Genomic DNA, 17795 nt, shown 5'->3' with positions numbered 1-17795 from the left:
GTTTCAGCTTTCAGACAAAATGAGTAATAGCTTCGATATATATATATATATATATATATATATATATATATATATATATATATATATATATATATATATATATATATATATATATATATATATATATATATATATATATATATATTAGGGATGTGCGGAGCAGCCGGTATTTGTATTTGTATTTGTATTTGTTGAGGGGGGAAAAGTATTTGTATTTGTATTTGTATTCGAGTAAATTTCAAAATGGCGCAAAAATATATATTTTTTCTATTACACTTCTAATTTACGTTATAGTAAAAGTATTGTTTAATTATACCCATTATATAAATTATAGACATGCAATATTGGTTGTTGTTTTTGAACATGTGACAAGAAATGTCATTGAAAAGAAAATAACATAGAAGCCATTATCTCATCCATGGTTAAACCAACAACTAATAAAATCCCATTGTGAATATTATGAACCCCACCACCACCGTTCTTGTTGAAGGACACTGAATAGACAGAATAAAAACAAATAATACTTCAAAAAACTGTTCTTCTTCTAAAAGAACTTCTTTCCAATGGACAGAATTCCAAAAACTAATATTAACTAAATAAATCTAAATAAAACCCTGCCTGGGAGATCTGGCAAAACAAAAGTATTCTATATAATACTTAAAGATACAGCCCTGCTATTGTCATCTGCCTGCCACAAAACAGACACAAAGTTTTTTTTTTGTTTTTTTTTTATGTTTGAAACTGACTTACTGGGGCAGAATGTGGCTGTGTTCATGGTTTGGTGCTTGTGGAGGATTTAGTAGACCATAGCTGTGCTGATTGAGGGTATTGATGCTTGTGGGTGGTTCACAGACAGTATCAGGAGAGGATGCTTTTAGTGCATGTGATAATACATTACATAGAAGGTTGCGCGGTGGCTCAGTGAGTAGCACTGTCGCCTGACAGCAAGAAGGTTGCTGGTTCGAGCCCTGAGTGGGTTCTCCCCATGTTGGCGTGGGTTTCCTCCGGGTGCTCCGGTTTCCCACAGTCCAAACACATGCAATACAGGTGAATTGGGTAAGCTAAATTGTCCCTATTGTATGTGTGTGAAAGAGAGTGTATGGATGTTTCCCAGTGCTGGGTAGCAGCTGGAAGGGCAGCCACTGCGTAAAACATATGCTGGATAAGTTGGTGGTTCATTCCACTGTGGCAACCCCAGATTGATAAGGGGATTTAGCCGAAAAGAAATGAATGAATGATTATGGATAGAAGATGTTGACAGATGTTTAATATCTCTGCCTCTGCTGATTTCACTTTTGCACACATTATACAGTATCACTTTGTTTTATCTGCAGCACCACTGACTGTAAAATGCTTCCACACAGAACCTTAAGGTTTTTTTTTCTTTTGACTGGTGAAGGACCAAGAAATGGCTCAGCAGTAGTCTTTTTCACTCTTTTTCTGGGTGCCCGAATGTATTTGAGGAGTTTCAAGTTAATAAAAAGTGACGGGAAGCTATGCTAAGGTTAACTAGCCTATAGCATATATCTTGCTCTCTGCAAAAGACAGTAATTTAGACGTACCATATAACTGCCATAAGTGCAAACTATTCGACAAAACTGCAAACGCATCGTTTTAACCTTTATAAACGAACGTTAACGTTACTCTGTCAACAGTCTATTGTCTAAATTACCGCGCTAACAGAGCTAACGTTGCGTAAACAGAGCACCCGGTTGCAGACGTCAATAATGTAATAGAATATCAAACTCCGCTTCAACTCCGCTACAAGTTTATAAACTGCATTTGGAACCCAATTAAGGTACAAAAATCTATTTAACAAAAATAGTGATGCAGTGAAGTATTTTTTTCGCTCAGCCGAGCCTTCTGTCTGTTGCTGTGGAGAAGCTTGTGCCAGACACATTTTATCTCCGCCCCGCCCTCGGACTACTGAGCGTCTCTCTCTCTCCCTCTCTCTTTCTTTCTCTCTCTCTCTCTCTCTCTCTCTCTCTCTCTCTCTCTCTCTCTCTCTCTCTTTCTCTCTTTCTCTCTCTCTCACTGACTCACTCACTCACTCACTCACTCACGCGGGCATGCACTGTGGTCTCATGAGGAAACGCTGCTTTTTGATAGTGTTTTTCTTGCTCCTGAATACAAATAATTTTTCAAGTATTTGTTCGAATCAAGTATTCGTAAAAACACGCTATTCGTGCCTTTCCGAATACCGTATTCGGGTTCGGCTCCACCCTTTAAAATATATTTAAAAGAAATGAGCAATTCGTCTCAGCCTGGTACTGGAAAGGGTCTGATCCAATCTGTATGCAGACTTGGATTTGTAAGATGAGGCTGCATATCTCAATTGCAATGTCAGACACAATGCACTCAATTGAGCTTGTGACATCAATGTGAGGGGTAGGGGTAGGTGTGGGTTTAGGTGCGTGCATTAAAGAGCCCTGAATGCACCTTGCAACTGCACCAAGTTCGCATACAGACCTCTCTCTTATGATCACCCATCCTATGCCTGCAGGCTGCTGCAGGGAGTGGATGAACCCCGCCTCAGCAGATTACTTTCTTTTTAATTACAGGTTCCGTCGCTCCTCCTATGCAGTCTTCAAAACAATCATAGCTATAGTGATGCATGACTGTCAGCTGACACGCTCCATAGTGATAAATAGAAACAGATTCTGTACACACGATTTGAAGCAGAGCGAAAGTCTGGGTTCTAGGTGCATGTTTGAACAGACATATGCACATAATAAATAATAATAACACATACCTGTCAAAATTGGGTTAAGGGATATGGCCACCATAATAAGGGATATCCTCCAGCACCCCAACATCCCCCAAAGTGTCACTTTAAAATGCAAACATCTACTGTTATAATGAAAGCATTCAATTGCTTTTCTAACTGTGTGTCGAACGGGGACGGTTTTGCGTCGTCCGCCGCAGTTTTGGGCGTTGTTTTACTCTCGAGGCGTGTCCAGCTGAATTCAATCATCTAGTGCTCTGGGTGTCCCGCTGAATTCAATCAGCTAGTGCTCTGGGGTGTATATAAGCAACTAGTCTCACCGCGGCAGCGGTCGCGGCAGCCTCGTGTGAAGACCGCCTCGTGTGAAGACCAACGAGTGTAAAGACCATCGACTCTACCTTCGCCATCGACTCTCCCTGCGCCATCGACTCTACCTGCGCCATCGACTCTACCTGTGCGACTCCACCGAGCAAAGACACCGACAAAGCACTTGAGTACTTTACTTTCTTATTTTACTTTATCTCTACACCTATTTTTGTTTTCATTGCACTTTTATTATGTGTTTACTAATTCCTGTTGTTACTAACACTCGCAAAGCACGGGAGGTACGCTGCAGGCTTAATCCTCACAACCTTAGTTCAATACATGTATCTGCTATTTCACAACTCTCTCTCTCTGTGGGCCTCTGGAACTGTCAATCAGCTGTTAACAAGGCAGATTTTATTACCTCCATAGCTACATATTCTGAATATAATCTCATGGCTCTAACTGAGACCTGGTTGAGGCCGGAGGACACTGCTACACATGCAGCTCTTTCTGCTAATTTCTCTTTTTCCCACACTCCTCATCAGACAGGGAGAGGGGGTGGGATTGGACTACTGATTTCCAAAGAATTGAAATTCACTGAGAGACTGTCCCTGCCAACAATCAGCTCCTTTGAATTCCATGCAGTCACCATTATCCATCCCTTCTACTTAAATGTGGTTGTCATCTACCGCTCACCGGGTACATTAGGTCACTTCTTAGATGAACTAAATGTTCTTCTCTCATCTTTTTCTAGTTATGACACTCCCTTGTTGGTGCTAGGTGACTTCAACATTCACATTGAAAGACCTCAAGCTGCTGACTTTAAGACTCTGCTTGCCTCTTTTGACCTCAAAAGAGCACCTACTTCTGCTACTCACAAATCAGGTAATCAGCTGGACCTTATTTACACACGACATTGCTTTGCTGATCAAACATTAGTATCTCCACTACAAATATCGGATCATTTGCTTCTGTCTCTCAACATCCACATTACTCCTGAGCCACCACACACTCCAACAATGGTTGCCTTTCGCAGAAACCTACGCTTTCTCTCACCCAATAGACTATCCACCATTGTTTCAGACTCTCTTCCTCCATCTTGCAAACTCTCTGCACTCGATACGAACAGTGCCACTGATACACTTTGCTCCACACTAGCATCATGTCTAGACAGATTATGTCCTCTTACATCCAGGCCAACCCGTGCCAGTCTTCCTGCACCCTGGCTCTCGGATGCTCTCCGTGAGCATCGCTCAAAACTTCAGGCTGCAGAGACAATTTGGCCGGAAAACTAAAAATCCTGCACAGCTCTTAACATACCAAACACTTCTGTCCTCTTTCTCAGCTGAGGTTAATTCTGCAAAGCAGACATATTACCGTCTGAAAATCAACAATGCCACTAATCCTCGCCTACTTTTTAAAACATTTTCCTTCCTCCTCTATCCTCCTCCTCCACCCGCATCCTCCACACTTACTACTGATGACTTTGCTTCATTCTTTTGCGCCAAAACTGCAAAAATCTGTGCTCAATTTGCTGCACCTACAACTAACACGCAAGATACACCACCAACACCACACACACTCACCTCTTTTTCTCAGCTCTCTGAGTCTGAGGTGTCCAAACTCGTGCTATCTAGCCATGCAACCACCTGTCCACTTGATCCCATTCCCTCTCATCTCTTGCAAGCCATCTCTCCTGCAGTCATACTAACACTGACTCACATAATTAACACATCTCTTGAGTCTGGTTTATTCCCCACTTCATTTAAGCAGGGTAACCCCACTGCTAAAGAAACCCAACCTGGACCATACTCTACTTGAAAACTGTAGACCGGTATCCCTGCTTCCATTCATGGCCAAGATTCTGGAGAAAGTAGTGTTCAATCAAGTCCTGGACTTTCTTACTCAAAACAACCTCATGGACAACAAGCAATCCGGCTTTAAGAAAGGCCACTCAACTGAGACTGCCCTGTTCTTGGTCGTGGAGGATCTCAGACTGGCTAAAGCAAACTCAAAATCATCAGTCCTCATCTTGCTGGATTTGTCAGCTGCTTTTTACACTGTAAACCACCAGATCCTGCTATCTACGCTTGAGGCACTGGGCGTTGCGGGCACTGTTATACAATGGTTCAGATCTTACCTCTCTGACAGGTCATTCAGGGTGTCTTGGAGGGGAGAGGTGTCCAACCTACAGCATCTAAACACTGGAGTACCACAGGGCTCTGTTCTTGGGCCACTTCTCTTCTCCATCTACACAACATCTCTAGGACCAGTCATCCAGAAACATGGATTTTCCTACCACTGCTATGCTGATGATACCCAGCTATACCTCTCTTTTCACCCTGATGATCCCTCGGTTCCAGCTCGCATCTCAGCCTGCCTGTCGGACATTTCACACTGGATGAAAGATCATCATCTTCAGCTTAACCTCGCGAAAATGGAAATGCTTGTAGTTTCTGCCAACCCGACTCTACACCATAACTTTTTAATCCAGATGGATGGTGCAACCATTACTGCATCCAAAATGGTGAAAAGCCTTGGAGTAACGATTGATGACCAACTAAACTTCTCTGACCACATTTCTAGAACTGCTCGATAAAAGCGTCTGCTAATTTCTCTCTGCTTCAAATTGCAAGTACAGAATCCGTTTGGGAAACAGCGTCTATTATCACTATGAAGCATGTCAGCTGACAGTCACGCATAGCTGTATGATTTTATGAACGCAGCCTATGTTTTGAGGATTGCATGAAGGGGCGATGACACCTGTAATGAAAAGCCAAGGGAATCCTGGCATTTTTATAATTATTTCAAAGTGTTTTCATGACTAAATAAAACAAAACCACAGAACAGACTTGTGATATATTGATGTTTGCATTTTTATTTGAATCAATCGGGACTCTGTACGTAGTACGGATGTATGTTTAGATGGTTCTGAGCAGTTTTGACAAAAGCAGAAAAGAAAAGGTGTTGCTTAATACTGACGCTCCGACTCAAGTGTATCTTTTGTTTAAGTTAGTGAAAAAAAGGTTAATGAGATCCAATAACTTGATTGTATTTTTTTATAATAGCTATTTTTCTTTTATAAATAATAATAATAATAATTATAAACAAAACATATTAGCTACTGATCATTTAACTGTTTGTTTACGAAGAAACGGTTGAGTTTAGCTGTCTTCAATAAATATGAAAGGCTATGTCTCAGTTAGAGGAAGGGAAGGAATAAGAGGAAGAGGAGTAAATCTGCCTATAACCAGTAAAAATGTAATCACAGTATATTTAATTTAACAGCAAAACAAAAGTAAAAAGGCGTCATGGTGACACGGTGGGTAGCCCGATCGCCTCACAGCAAGAAGGTCGCTGGTTCGAGAACTGGTCGGGTCAGATGGCATTTCTGTGTGGAGTTTGCATGTTCTTCCTGTGTTGGTGGGGTCTCCTCCGTGTGCTCCAGTTTCCCCCCCAATTCAAAGACATAAAGATAAATTGAATAAGCTAAATTGGCCATAGTATATGTGTGTGAATAAGAGTGTATGGAAGTTTCTCAGTGTTGGGTTGTGGCTGAAAGGGCATCCGCTGCATAGAAAATATGCTGAATAAGTTGGAGGTTCATTTCGCTGTGACGACCTCAGATTACATTTTTTTTATAACTGCTAACACACATTTTCAAAACTGTGTCACCTTTTTACTAAACTCTATACACACAATTCCCAAAACTGCACACACAAAATGCTAAATGCCTCACATCTCTTTCAAAATGTAACACTGCATTTATAATGTCATAAACAAATGTCAGAGTGAAGCATTTGCTTCAAATGGCAACTCTCATTATAGTTCAATTCAATTCAATTCAGCTTTATTTGTATAGCGCTTTTACAATGTAGATTGTGTCAAAGCAGCTTCACATAAATGGTCATAGTAATTGGAACAGTGTGGTTCAGGTTTTAGTGTTTAAGTTCAGTTCAGTTCAGTTTAGCTCTGTTCAGTGTGATTTAATCATTACTGAGAGTTCAAACACTGAAGAGCAAATTCATCGATGCGTAGCTCTACCAATCCTGAACCATGCGAGGCAGTGGCGACAGCGGAGAGGGAAAAAAAACTTCACCTGATGGGAGTGAAGAAAAAAAACCTTGAGAGAACCAGACTCAGTTGGGCACGACCATTTTAATTTCTCCGCTGACCAAAAGTCTTGTGCAGAAATTCATTCGCCGTGGTTTATGCTGGAAGATGGCCTCAGCGAAGACTCGTCTGTCCCTGGAGCGTCGCTGGAATCAGACTCATGTTCTCCACTCCCCACGACCATCAGCGCAGCAGCAGCTCAGGATATGGCCTGGTCCCGAATATGGAATCCTTGGGATCATCACGTCGCTGGTCTTGGATCCAATCAGTGACTCCGCCTAATCTGAGGACCTCGGGATGAGTATCCCCAGGTGAAAATAGAGAATAAAGAGAATAATTAGCGTAGCTGCTGTTCATAGTGTATATAAGCAAGATGCAGAAGCCAGTGTGGAACCCGCTAGGTGATGCACTGAGTGTATGCTTTACTAAACAGATAGGTCTTTAATCTAGTTTTGAACTGGGAGAGTGTGTCTGAGCCTCGGACATTACCAGGAAGGCTATTCCAGAGTGTAGGAGCCATGAAAGAGAAGGCTCGACCTCCTTTACTTGATTTTGCTATTCTAGGTACTACCAGAAGCCCTGAATTTTGAGATCTTAAGGAGCGAGTTGGTTCGTAGCGAGACAGAAGGTTGGTTAGATAAACAGGAGCTAGATTATTTAGAGCTTTATAGGTGAGAAGTAATATTTTAAATTCAATACGAAATTTAACAGGCAGCCAGTGTAAGGAGGATAAAATTGGGGTTATATGATCATATTTTCTGGACCTGGTCAGAACTCTGGCTGCTGCATTTTGTACTAATTGAAGTTTGTTAATAGAGGATGCTGGGCAGCCAGCAAATAGAGCATTACAGTAATCCAGTCTCGAAGTCATAAAAGCATGGACTAGCTTTTCTGCATCTGAGATGGATAGCATATTTCGTAATTTAGCGATATTTCTCAGATGAAAGAAGGCAGTTTTTGTGACATGGGATATATGGTTTTTAAAAGTTAGATTGCTGTCTAATATGACACCCAGATCTTTTATAGTAGAGCTAAAGCTAACTTTGTATCCCTCTAATTGTAAATTGAGTTGCGAGATCTGCTGTGTGCAAGATTTAGGCCCAATAAGTAATAATTCTGTTTTGTCTGAGTTTAAGAGAAGAAAATTGTTGGTCATCCAGTCTTTGATATCTTTGATACACTCAGTTAGTTTAGAAAGTTCAGACGTCTCGTCAGGTTTAGTGGAAATATATAATTGAGTATCATCTGCATAGCAGTGAAAGCTGATCCCATGTCTTCTAATAATGTCTCCCATAGGTAGCATATAAATTGTAAACAGTAAAGGGCCTAAAACTGATCCTTGAGGCACCCCATACTTTACTGGGCAGATTTGTGAAGGCTGTCCATTAAGATTTACAAACTGGTAGCGGTCAGTTAAGTATGACTTAAACCATTGTAGAGCCTGTCCCTGGACACCTGTAGACTTTAAACGATTTATGAGGATATTGTGGTCAATGGTATCAAATGCCGCACTAAGATCGAGTAAAACTAATAGCGAGACGCACCCTCGGTCAGCAGCTAAGAGTAAATCGTTGGTTATTTTCACTAAGGCGGTTTCTGTACTGTGGTGAGCCCTGAAACCTGACTGAAACACTTCAAAAATATTGTTCGTCTGCAGATAAGAGCATAATTGAGTGGAAACAACTTTTTCTAGTATTTTAGACATAAATGGAAGATTTGAAATAGGCCTATAGTTAGCTAAGTTGTTGGTGTCTAGTTGCGGTTTCTTAATAATAGGCTTAATAACAGCTAGCTTGTAAGAGTTTGGAACATGGCCTATAGATAAAGAAGAGTTGATAATGTTAAGAAGAGGTTCTCCTATAGCAGGTAGCAGCTCTTTCAGTAATTTTGTTGGAATTGAGTCCAGCATACACGTAGCTGGTTTAGAGCTATTTATAATTTTTACTAACTCTTCATGTTCTATGATTTTGAAGCAGTGTAGGTTATTATTATGATTTAATGAAATATTTACAGGATTTGGAGTATAAGCCGGTGCAGAAAGTTTGGCATCTCCTATTTTCTGTCTAAAGCCTTCTATTTTATTACTGAAAAAATTCATGAAGTCATCACTACTAATTTGCGGTGGAGTAGTTTGTTCCAAGGATGACCGATTATTTGCTAATTTAGAGATGGTGTTAAATAAAAATCTAGGATTGTTATGATTATTTTCTATCAGTTTGCGCAGGTGCTCGGTCCTGGCAGATTTTAGAGCCCTCCTATAGCTGGACATACTGTCTTTGTACGCAATTCTAAAGACCTCTAAATTAGTTTTTTTCCATTTACGTTCCAGGGCGCGGGTTGCTGTTTTGAGCGCACGAGTATGACTATTATACCATGGTACAGTTTTAATCTCTCTAGCCTTTTTTAATTTGATGGGTGCCACAGTATTTAGTGTGCTAGTAAAGATGGCATCCATACTGCTGGTTACTACATCAAGATCATTTGAGTTTGCGGGTGCATTACGAAATAGAGAGAGATCAGGTAAGTTATTTATAAATTCATCTTTAGTTGACGGAACAATAGTTCTACTAGGGCGGAGTATTGGAGCGGGTTTGCTGATTTCAGGTAAACATAGCTTATATAGTAAGAGGTAGTGATCTGTAATATCATCACTTTGTGGTATAATGTCTACGTCAATAACCTCGATTCCATAAGACAGAATTAGATCTAATGTATGCTTTAAGCGATGGGTTGGACCCACAACATTTTGCTTTATCCCAAGTGAGTGTATTAAATCCATAAACGCGAGCCCTAATGTATCATTAGCGTCATCTATGTGGATGTTAAAGTCACCTACAATTAGCATTTTATCAGTTTTGACTAGTAAGTCAGAAATAAAATCAGAAAATTCTTTTAGAAATTTGACATAGGGTCCTGGGGGTCTATATATGGTGATTAAAGCGAGAGATAACATAGGTTTTTGTATAGTATCTGGAAGCTGAACATTAAGCGATAATACTTCAAAGGAGCTAAACATAAGTCCGTTTCTCTGTTTAATATTAAGGAAATCACTAAAGATTGATGCAACTCCACCACCACGACCAGTTTGACGAGCCTCATGTTTATATAAGAATCCTGGAGGAGTTGCTTCATTTAAGCTAATATAGTCATTTTGTTTCAGCCAGGTTTCAGTGAGACAGAGTGCATTAAGATTGTTTTCTGTTATTATTTCATTAATGATAAGTGCTTTAGGTGCAAGTGACCTGATGTTTAGGAGACCAAGTTTTACGAAATTTGTATTTTCACTTTCTACTGGTTTTTCTGGTTTGATTCTTACTAGATTTTTCCTGGAGCACACAGTAGGTTTATTTCTTAATCTAATAATACGAGGAACAGACACAGTCTCTATAGGATTCGCCAGATATGCGTTACTGATGTTTAAGTGGGGTGAACAAGAGTCTAGGTGGCTATAGTGTGAATTTTGTGAATTTTTACCTGCTAGTCAGATGGTGCAAAGTAGTCTGGAGATGTTGTCCGACAGGAGTTCAGCTCCGGCTCGACTGGGGTGCAGGCCGTCAGGACGGAAGAGCCTAGGACGCTCCCAGAAAAGATTCCAGTTATTAGCAAAGAGCAATTTCTGTTCTTTACACCATGTTATTAGCCATTCATTCAAAGCTAAAAGTCTACTGAACCTTTCATTTCCTCGGCGGTAGGTAGGAAGCGGCCCAGAAACGATGATCTGCGTGGCGGGCGAGGTGCGTCGAACCGTCTCGATCAGGCTCCTGAAGTCCTTCTTCAGGATCTCCGACTGCCGGAGCCCGGTGTCGTTTGTCCCCACGTGGAGGACAACGGCACCAGGGCTCTCGGCAGCGCCCAGGATGGTTGGAATCTGTGTAGAAATATTTTTCACACGGGCACCAGGAAAGCAGAAAGTACGTACTTTATTACCTTTTGAGGAGGCGGCACGGACGTGACGAACGATCGAGTCACCGATGATGGCCACATCGGGACCCGACTCGCGGAGAGGGGAGAAGCGGTTCTCCGTGGAGATCTCGAACACAGGCGGAGACGTTCTGCCCCGGGATCTGGGAAGCACCTTGCGCGGCTGCACCCAGGCGCCGTGGTAGCCGGGTGTCGGCGTGAACGACGCCTGGCTGAGCCGCGCCCCGGGTGCGCTGGGCCTGGACAGAGAAGGACGCGGGGTTGAGGTAGAGGGAATGATGTGGTTGTAATTTCCACGTACCTTAGGTGATGAGACGGCCTTAGCATTAGGTACGGCGAGGAGCCGTTCCCGTAGCCGCGACCGTCTTACCACCAGCGCGCGGATCTGGGACTCCACTTCTTCCAGCTCCAGCTCCAACGCCTCCATCGATGCTTCTCCTGCACACAAGGACAGAGACGGAAGCGACATTTTACGGGGTAAAGAGCAAAGCCAGTAAGTCAAAAGTGTATGGTCAAAGAGGTCGGTAGCTTTAGCTGACCAGCGGCGCTAGCAGGCTAAAGCTACAAACAACAGGCGGATGCTCGAGGGACAGACCGTTTTTAAAGCAGCTTTGTTTGTATAAATGTATTAAGGGTTTGGTCACCCTAAGTAGGAGAGACAAATACTTAGCGAATGAGGAAGAATTTAATGATTAAGATTTAAATTGCGAGTAAATAGCAAGTCCAAACTTCAAGCACACAGTGTGTGACCGAACGGAGACAGTGACGCCAGTGACGTCACTCGAGCATGCGCGTTTCTACCGAAATAAAACAAAATAGTAAATGTTTGGATATACCATGTAAACATTGTTGTTTTAAATATAAAGCTCTTTACTCTTTCAGAGGCATATATCCGTTACAATATTCAATTTTTTCCAATTCAATTTATTTATAAAGCACTTTAAAACAGCACAGTTGACCAAAGTGCTGACAACAAAAAGTAAAACAAACTTTTAAATACAAATAAATAAACATAAAATGTCAACATCTCAAGCTGTGCTAAAAGCCAAATTGAACAAGTGGGTTTTAAGAAGAGATTTAAAAACAGTAATGGAAGAGGCTTGTCTGATGTACAACGGCAGCTCATTCCACAATTTTGGTGCAGCCACAGCAAAAGCCCGATCCCCTCTGAACTTTCGACTGGTCCTGGGCACACCCAGGAGGAGCTGGTCGGCTGACCTGAGCGAACAATAAGGTGTGTTGGGACAGAAAAGCTCAGAGAGGTAAAGGGGTGCAGTACCATTTAGACACTTAAAAACAAATAAAAGTAACTTAAAATGGATCCTGAAGTTCTCAGGCAGCTAGTGAAGAGAAGATAAAATCGGGGTGATGTGCTCGTATTTGCGTGTGCAGTTAAAAGACGTGCAGCTGCATTCTGAACCAGTTGCAGTCGAGGGATCGAAGACTGACTCACCCCAAAATAAAGGGCATTACAGTAGTCCAAGCGGGAGGTTATAAAAGCATGGACTACTGTTTCAAAGTGATTGTGCGATAAAACATGCTTAATTTTGGCCCGTTGTCGTAAGTGAAAGAAGCTAGAGCGAACAACATCTGGCTTTCAAGCTTTAGTTCAGGATCCATTTTAAAACCCAAGTTCACAATCTCTGACTTGCAAAAAATTTCAAGATTATTTAGGTGTATTTAGGTGTACAGAATGAGCGATGTTGGAACTGGGGCCAAACACCATCACTTCGGTCTTAGAATCATTAAAATAGAGAAAATTCAGTGCCATCCAAGATTTAATGTCCTTTAAAGATGAGTCCAGTGTATTTAGAGGAAGGTCATCTGTTCTTTTAAGGGGAACATAAATTTGACAGTCATCGGCATAACAGTGAAAGGAGATGCCGTGTCTCCTAAAAATCGAACCAAGTGGAAGCAGATATAGAGAGAACAATATAGGGCCCAGAATAGAACCCTGTGGAACTACATAAGCTATTGGAGCACAGGAGGACTCAGAATCACTCAACCGCACAGAGAAGGTTCCAAATAAGACCTGAACCATTCCAAAGCCACACCTTTAATGCCAACCCAATGTTCCAAGCGTGAAAGTAAAATGTCATGATCAACAGTGTCAAATGCAGCTGTTAAATCTAATTGGACAAGAACCACACAGTCACCAGAATCACATGATAAAAGAATATCATTAAAAACTCTTACAAGGGCAGACTCAGTGCTGTGCATTGCTTTAAAACCAGACTAGAAAATCTCAAGAAGGTTGTGCTCATTCAAGTGTGCAATTATCTGATTATAGACTATTTTTTTCCAACACTTTAGATTAAAAAATAATTTTTAGTTAGTTAGTTTTGAAGAATATTTGTGTCCATTCCAGGTTTTTTAAGAAGGGGCTGAACAACAGCATGTCTTAAATGTTTAGGAACCACTCCTGAAGTAAGACTGTCATTTATAATAGTTAAAACAAAAGAGCCCACAGTGGAAAAGACCCCTTTCAAAAGGTGTGGGGGAACAGGATCATGAGGTGAACCTGATGGCTTTATGTGGGCCACTATCTCATCTAGCTGAGCGAGAGTGACATGCTCAAACTGCTGAAAGGCAGCAGGGCACATGGGAAGGATTGAGAGTTCAAAATTGGGTGGTGTTATCTGGGATCTAGCTGAGGCCACCTTATTAATAAAAAAAAAAAGCAAGAAGTTCTCGCACATTTCAAAAGAGGGTTTAAAACAGGGAGCCTGAGGGGCATTAAGAATAGAATTGATTGACGTAAATAACACCTGAGGTTTATGACAACTGGACATGATAATGTTTGCAAAGTAGTTCCTTTTTGCTTCCTTCACAGTGGACTGATATAGATACCAATGTTCTCTTAAAATTTGAAAAGACACCTGTAAATTGTCTTTTTCCATTTTCGCTCAGCTATACGTCATTTTCGCCTAACAGCACGTGTCTCATCATTTAACCAGGGTTCAAATTTAACTTTACTGTAGAACAATACAATGTTCTACAGTAATAGTAATCTGCTGAGAGGGGGAATGGGTACACTGCAAACACTAATGAAGACATAAAGAAACAAAAAAATATTTATTATGCCAAACATAACTGGTGTATACACTAGCATAAACATACTGTATATAGAAATAAAAAAATAATAAAAAAGCAAGTCATGTTAAGCAAAAGTATATTATTTAAAATACAGTGAAGAACAAAATATGTGTGGGCGGTCTCAGTGTGAAAAGTATCTAATGCTGAAGCTTCATGTGTGTATACTGTAGGATTGGCCATCATACACTTTCCAGCACCAGGCTAGGGTAGGTGCAAAACTAAAAATTGTTAACAGGGTGGCAAAAAAAGTTGTTTTTTGGACAAGAACATCCTGTCACCTTTGATGTATTTATAGGCCCGCACTACAGTAAAGTTGTAATCGGTTAGTGATCAGTGTTAGACATTAGTGTTTTCACATTTGAGGAGTGAGTGTGTGTGAATAAATGTAACATTTTGTGATGTGTTTGGAAAAAGAAAGCAAGTCAGTTTGTATTAGATTTGTGTGTTTTAGGTAGAGAATTGTGTGTAGAGTTTTGGGAAAAAAAGGGTTTTATGCAAAATTTCAATTTATTGAAAAGTTCAAGGCTGAGAAATAGCTTCTGGTTTTGGTAATTTGTTGTGTAATTTTGCTTTTTGAGTGACAGGTTTAAAAAAATGTGTGGTGTAAAGATTTTGTGTGTAAGCAGTTGGAAAAAAACTATGATAAAGGGACTGAGCTGAAAAAAAAAGAATAAATAAAAAGTAGAAAACAAAACAATTACTGGATAAAAACTTAAACAATAGTAAAACATATACTTGTTTTGTTTGTATGCGTTTGGTGCTGGGGATAGGTTGGTGGGGTGTGGAGGGGGGCTTATAGATCTCGCCTTCTGTTTGGGTCTGGCCACAAGACCTCCTTCGGGATGTCTTCACAGGTATCAGATAAAGTATGGTCTTGTGTGCTGAATCCACCCTTGGAATGATCCCACCTCAGTGTTTTTTACATGCCTCTTGATTTTGGTTATTGAACAAACCTCAAACCAGAGCCACCTTGTGGAGACTAACACTATTCCAGGTGACAACAAACCTCGGCTGCTCTCGTCTGAGCAGCACAACTGATGTAGTGCATCTATAAATGCAATGATCTGTCCTCTATTATATGCACCTGGAGAGGCGTGATGCAAGACTCCTTAGACACTAATTACAGCAACCAAGCTGATATTTCCCCCACACTGCCCTGGGACATTTGAACTTTATGATAATTACTAATGAGCTTCGGGAGGAGCAGTTATTGGTTATTAGTCAATTCGGCACATGTGCTCTTTCAGCTAATCACATTAACCATATATATATATATATATATAAACTTAAGTTTTTTTTTTTTTTTTTTATAAAACAAACACTGACCTGGCCTCAAAACACTCATTGACTGCAAATCGGTTTAAGAGGTGCACAGCTCAGATTACATTCCACAGGTAAAGCCAAAGGTCAAGCATGGAATTGAATGTTTTGAATTCCACCATGCATTCTGATCTGATCAAATAAACTCTACTCAAAATGATTATTTATTTTTTATGATATTCTTTACCATTTAAAACCATAAACACAGGAACTTACTGTATTAAATATATATTTCAACTGTACAAAATCACAATCAAACAGGCCATAACAATAAAAATACAAAGATTTACAATTATACATATTCTGCATGATTAAAGTTCATGATGCAATGAGTTTGATCAGTGAAATTCATCACGTCTGTTTAACACTTCAGCTTAATACACACATTAGGCACATGTAGTGAGTAGTACATGGAATCTGTAACTTCAAGCTACAATATGGTTTTAAAAAATTAAAAGCATCCTGTAAAGGTCCAAATTTGAGTTAATAGAATGTTTTCATTAATTGTTTCAATGAAAGAGCTTAAGAAATATACTGGCAGAATGCATGTACAATCATAGCTTGGCTATATTCAAACAGCGTGTGTAGGCTACAGAAATTTAGCCGTTGGACCGATGCATTTGAAAGACACATTGTTGTGTGTTTGTCCACTCAAAGTGTTGTCTTTCAACCAGCCATCCACAAAATAAAGGGAATAAGAATTGTGGGTAATGTAGTTGAAGGTGCCAAGCCAAAGCAAAGGATGTACATCACTCCCATCCCGATAGTTAAGGCCACACTTCTCTGGTCCCGAATGATGGATTTCAGACAATTACAAAACTGCAAATGAAAAAACATTAAACGCATTATTTAAAAAAAAAAAAAGCATAAATAGCATTAAAAAGTTTTCAAATAAAGAGAACTCACCTTGTCGGTCTGCTCGCTCACAGGTGTTCCGTACCTGCAGTACGTCACGAAATGTTCGCAGTTATTCCACAATAAACTGTACGGTATGTCGCCGACCAGTTTCTCTGCTCTCCTCGCGACCTCCTCGTTCGCCAGTACTTGACACTTCATTTTCTTGTCCATGTCGTTGGTCAGAATCGGAGCTCCGTACGCGAAATCTTCAACCGAATCGACGCGTATACTCGCGAGTCTGTACATGCAGCCTAAAATGAGTCTTTTGTTCGTGACGACTGGTTTAATGTGCTGTTTGTTGCTGGTTAACAGGGGCATGATGTCGGGCATTAGGTGAGCCACTCTGTTCTCGCCTAGATAAATGCCGTAATGAATGAAGAGAGTGCGCTGCACCTCCAGCAGATCTCCTCTCCTGAGCGCTGGGTGACATTTCACAGCACACTCCTCCTTCTCTGGCTGCCATATACTTTTAAATAGGTTAAAGTTTGAGAAAAGAAAGAATTTCTCAAATAGAAAAGTCAGCGAGTCCAGCATTTTAGTGTTTTGTGTAAGTGAAGACTTCACTGTCGTTGAAGAATTTATAAGGCATATGCTGTAGGACCGAGGAGGTCCCCCGCTTTCTGATTGGCTGGAAGTTACATTCCCACACTAAACCACTTTAATGCCTCAACACAGATTACTCAAAGTTGTGTAGTTTTGGTAAATAAACAGTAAGCTCATTGACAATACTTTAGAAAACATTTTATCATTAAATGAACGAGTTGAAGAGAATACTATTTATTAAAATTATTTGATCAAAAGGCTAGAATGTATTTTTATGTTCCCTTTAGAAATCCTGTTCACTGAAAGTAACTTTACCAGGCATAACACAAAGCCATAGCTATTTTTGATTTCAAATAGCTTACATAATTTAAATAGAAAATAGCATTTTGTAATTTGTATTTAATATAGGTTGGTGAAAATACTTTCTTTGTAGTTTAAAATACTGTGCTACTTTGTAAGAAGTCTACATGATGACATCATAAAAATGTGGCCAGTGATTGGTGGCTACTCAGTTGTTTGTCCTGACTTGTTGAGATCAGAACAGAACACTTCTTTTTGGAAGGTTGTCAAAGCCTGGAGTATAGATTTACTTGAAACAAACTTTTGCATCTCATTAAAAACTTAATAGCCAGGCTTATGTAGGGAATTAATATACACTTTAACATTTTCTGAACTAAAAGTAAAATATTTAAGATTTCTTTATTTATTATTTATTTGTTTGTTTGTTTGTTTAATACTGATGGCTATAACGTACAGCTTAGCAAAAATTAAAAATGTTTTATTAAATTATAATTAACAATTAGGCGACGCAGTGGCGCAGTGGTGCCATCGCCTCACAGCAAGAATGCCTCACTGACCCTCGGCTGGGTCAGTT

At 40.3% G+C, this 17795-nt stretch overlaps 2 protein-coding genes across 5 annotated transcripts in view; both read right to left on the bottom strand.

Annotated features, from left to right (window-relative positions):
- The window catches only part of LOC137490010 (uncharacterized), a 692802-nt gene extending 680958 nt beyond the window's left edge, over nucleotides 1-11844 (bottom strand). The window contains exons 1-3 of one of the 4 annotated variants that reach the window (XM_073951643.1): nucleotides 11661-11844; nucleotides 10816-11503; nucleotides 10619-10713 (exon numbers count right to left, since the gene is read on the bottom strand). In XM_073951643.1, the coding sequence (XP_073807744.1) occupies nucleotides 10626-10713; nucleotides 10816-11492 (765 nt within the window). In that variant the 5' untranslated portion in view covers nucleotides 11493-11503; nucleotides 11661-11844 and the 3' untranslated portion in view covers nucleotides 10619-10625. The other 3 variants (XM_073951636.1, XM_073951637.1, XM_073951634.1) reach the window with 3 other exon arrangements.
- Nucleotides 11845-15696: 3852 nt separating this feature from the next.
- Nucleotides 15697-16931, bottom strand: lrata (lecithin retinol acyltransferase a). The gene is given in 2 exon segments (NM_001204131.2): nucleotides 15697-16300; nucleotides 16388-16931. Coding segments are annotated over 2 exon segments (678 nt in total). The 5' UTR covers nucleotides 16913-16931; the 3' UTR covers nucleotides 15697-16147.
- Between the last annotated feature and the right edge of the window lie 864 nt (nucleotides 16932-17795).

This window comes from Danio rerio, chromosome 1 (genome assembly GCF_049306965.1).
Source record: "Danio rerio strain Tuebingen ecotype United States chromosome 1, GRCz12tu, whole genome shotgun sequence".
Lineage (NCBI taxonomy): Eukaryota > Metazoa > Chordata > Actinopteri > Cypriniformes > Danionidae > Danio > Danio rerio.
This window is presented reverse-complemented; position numbering and strand designations above follow the sequence as displayed.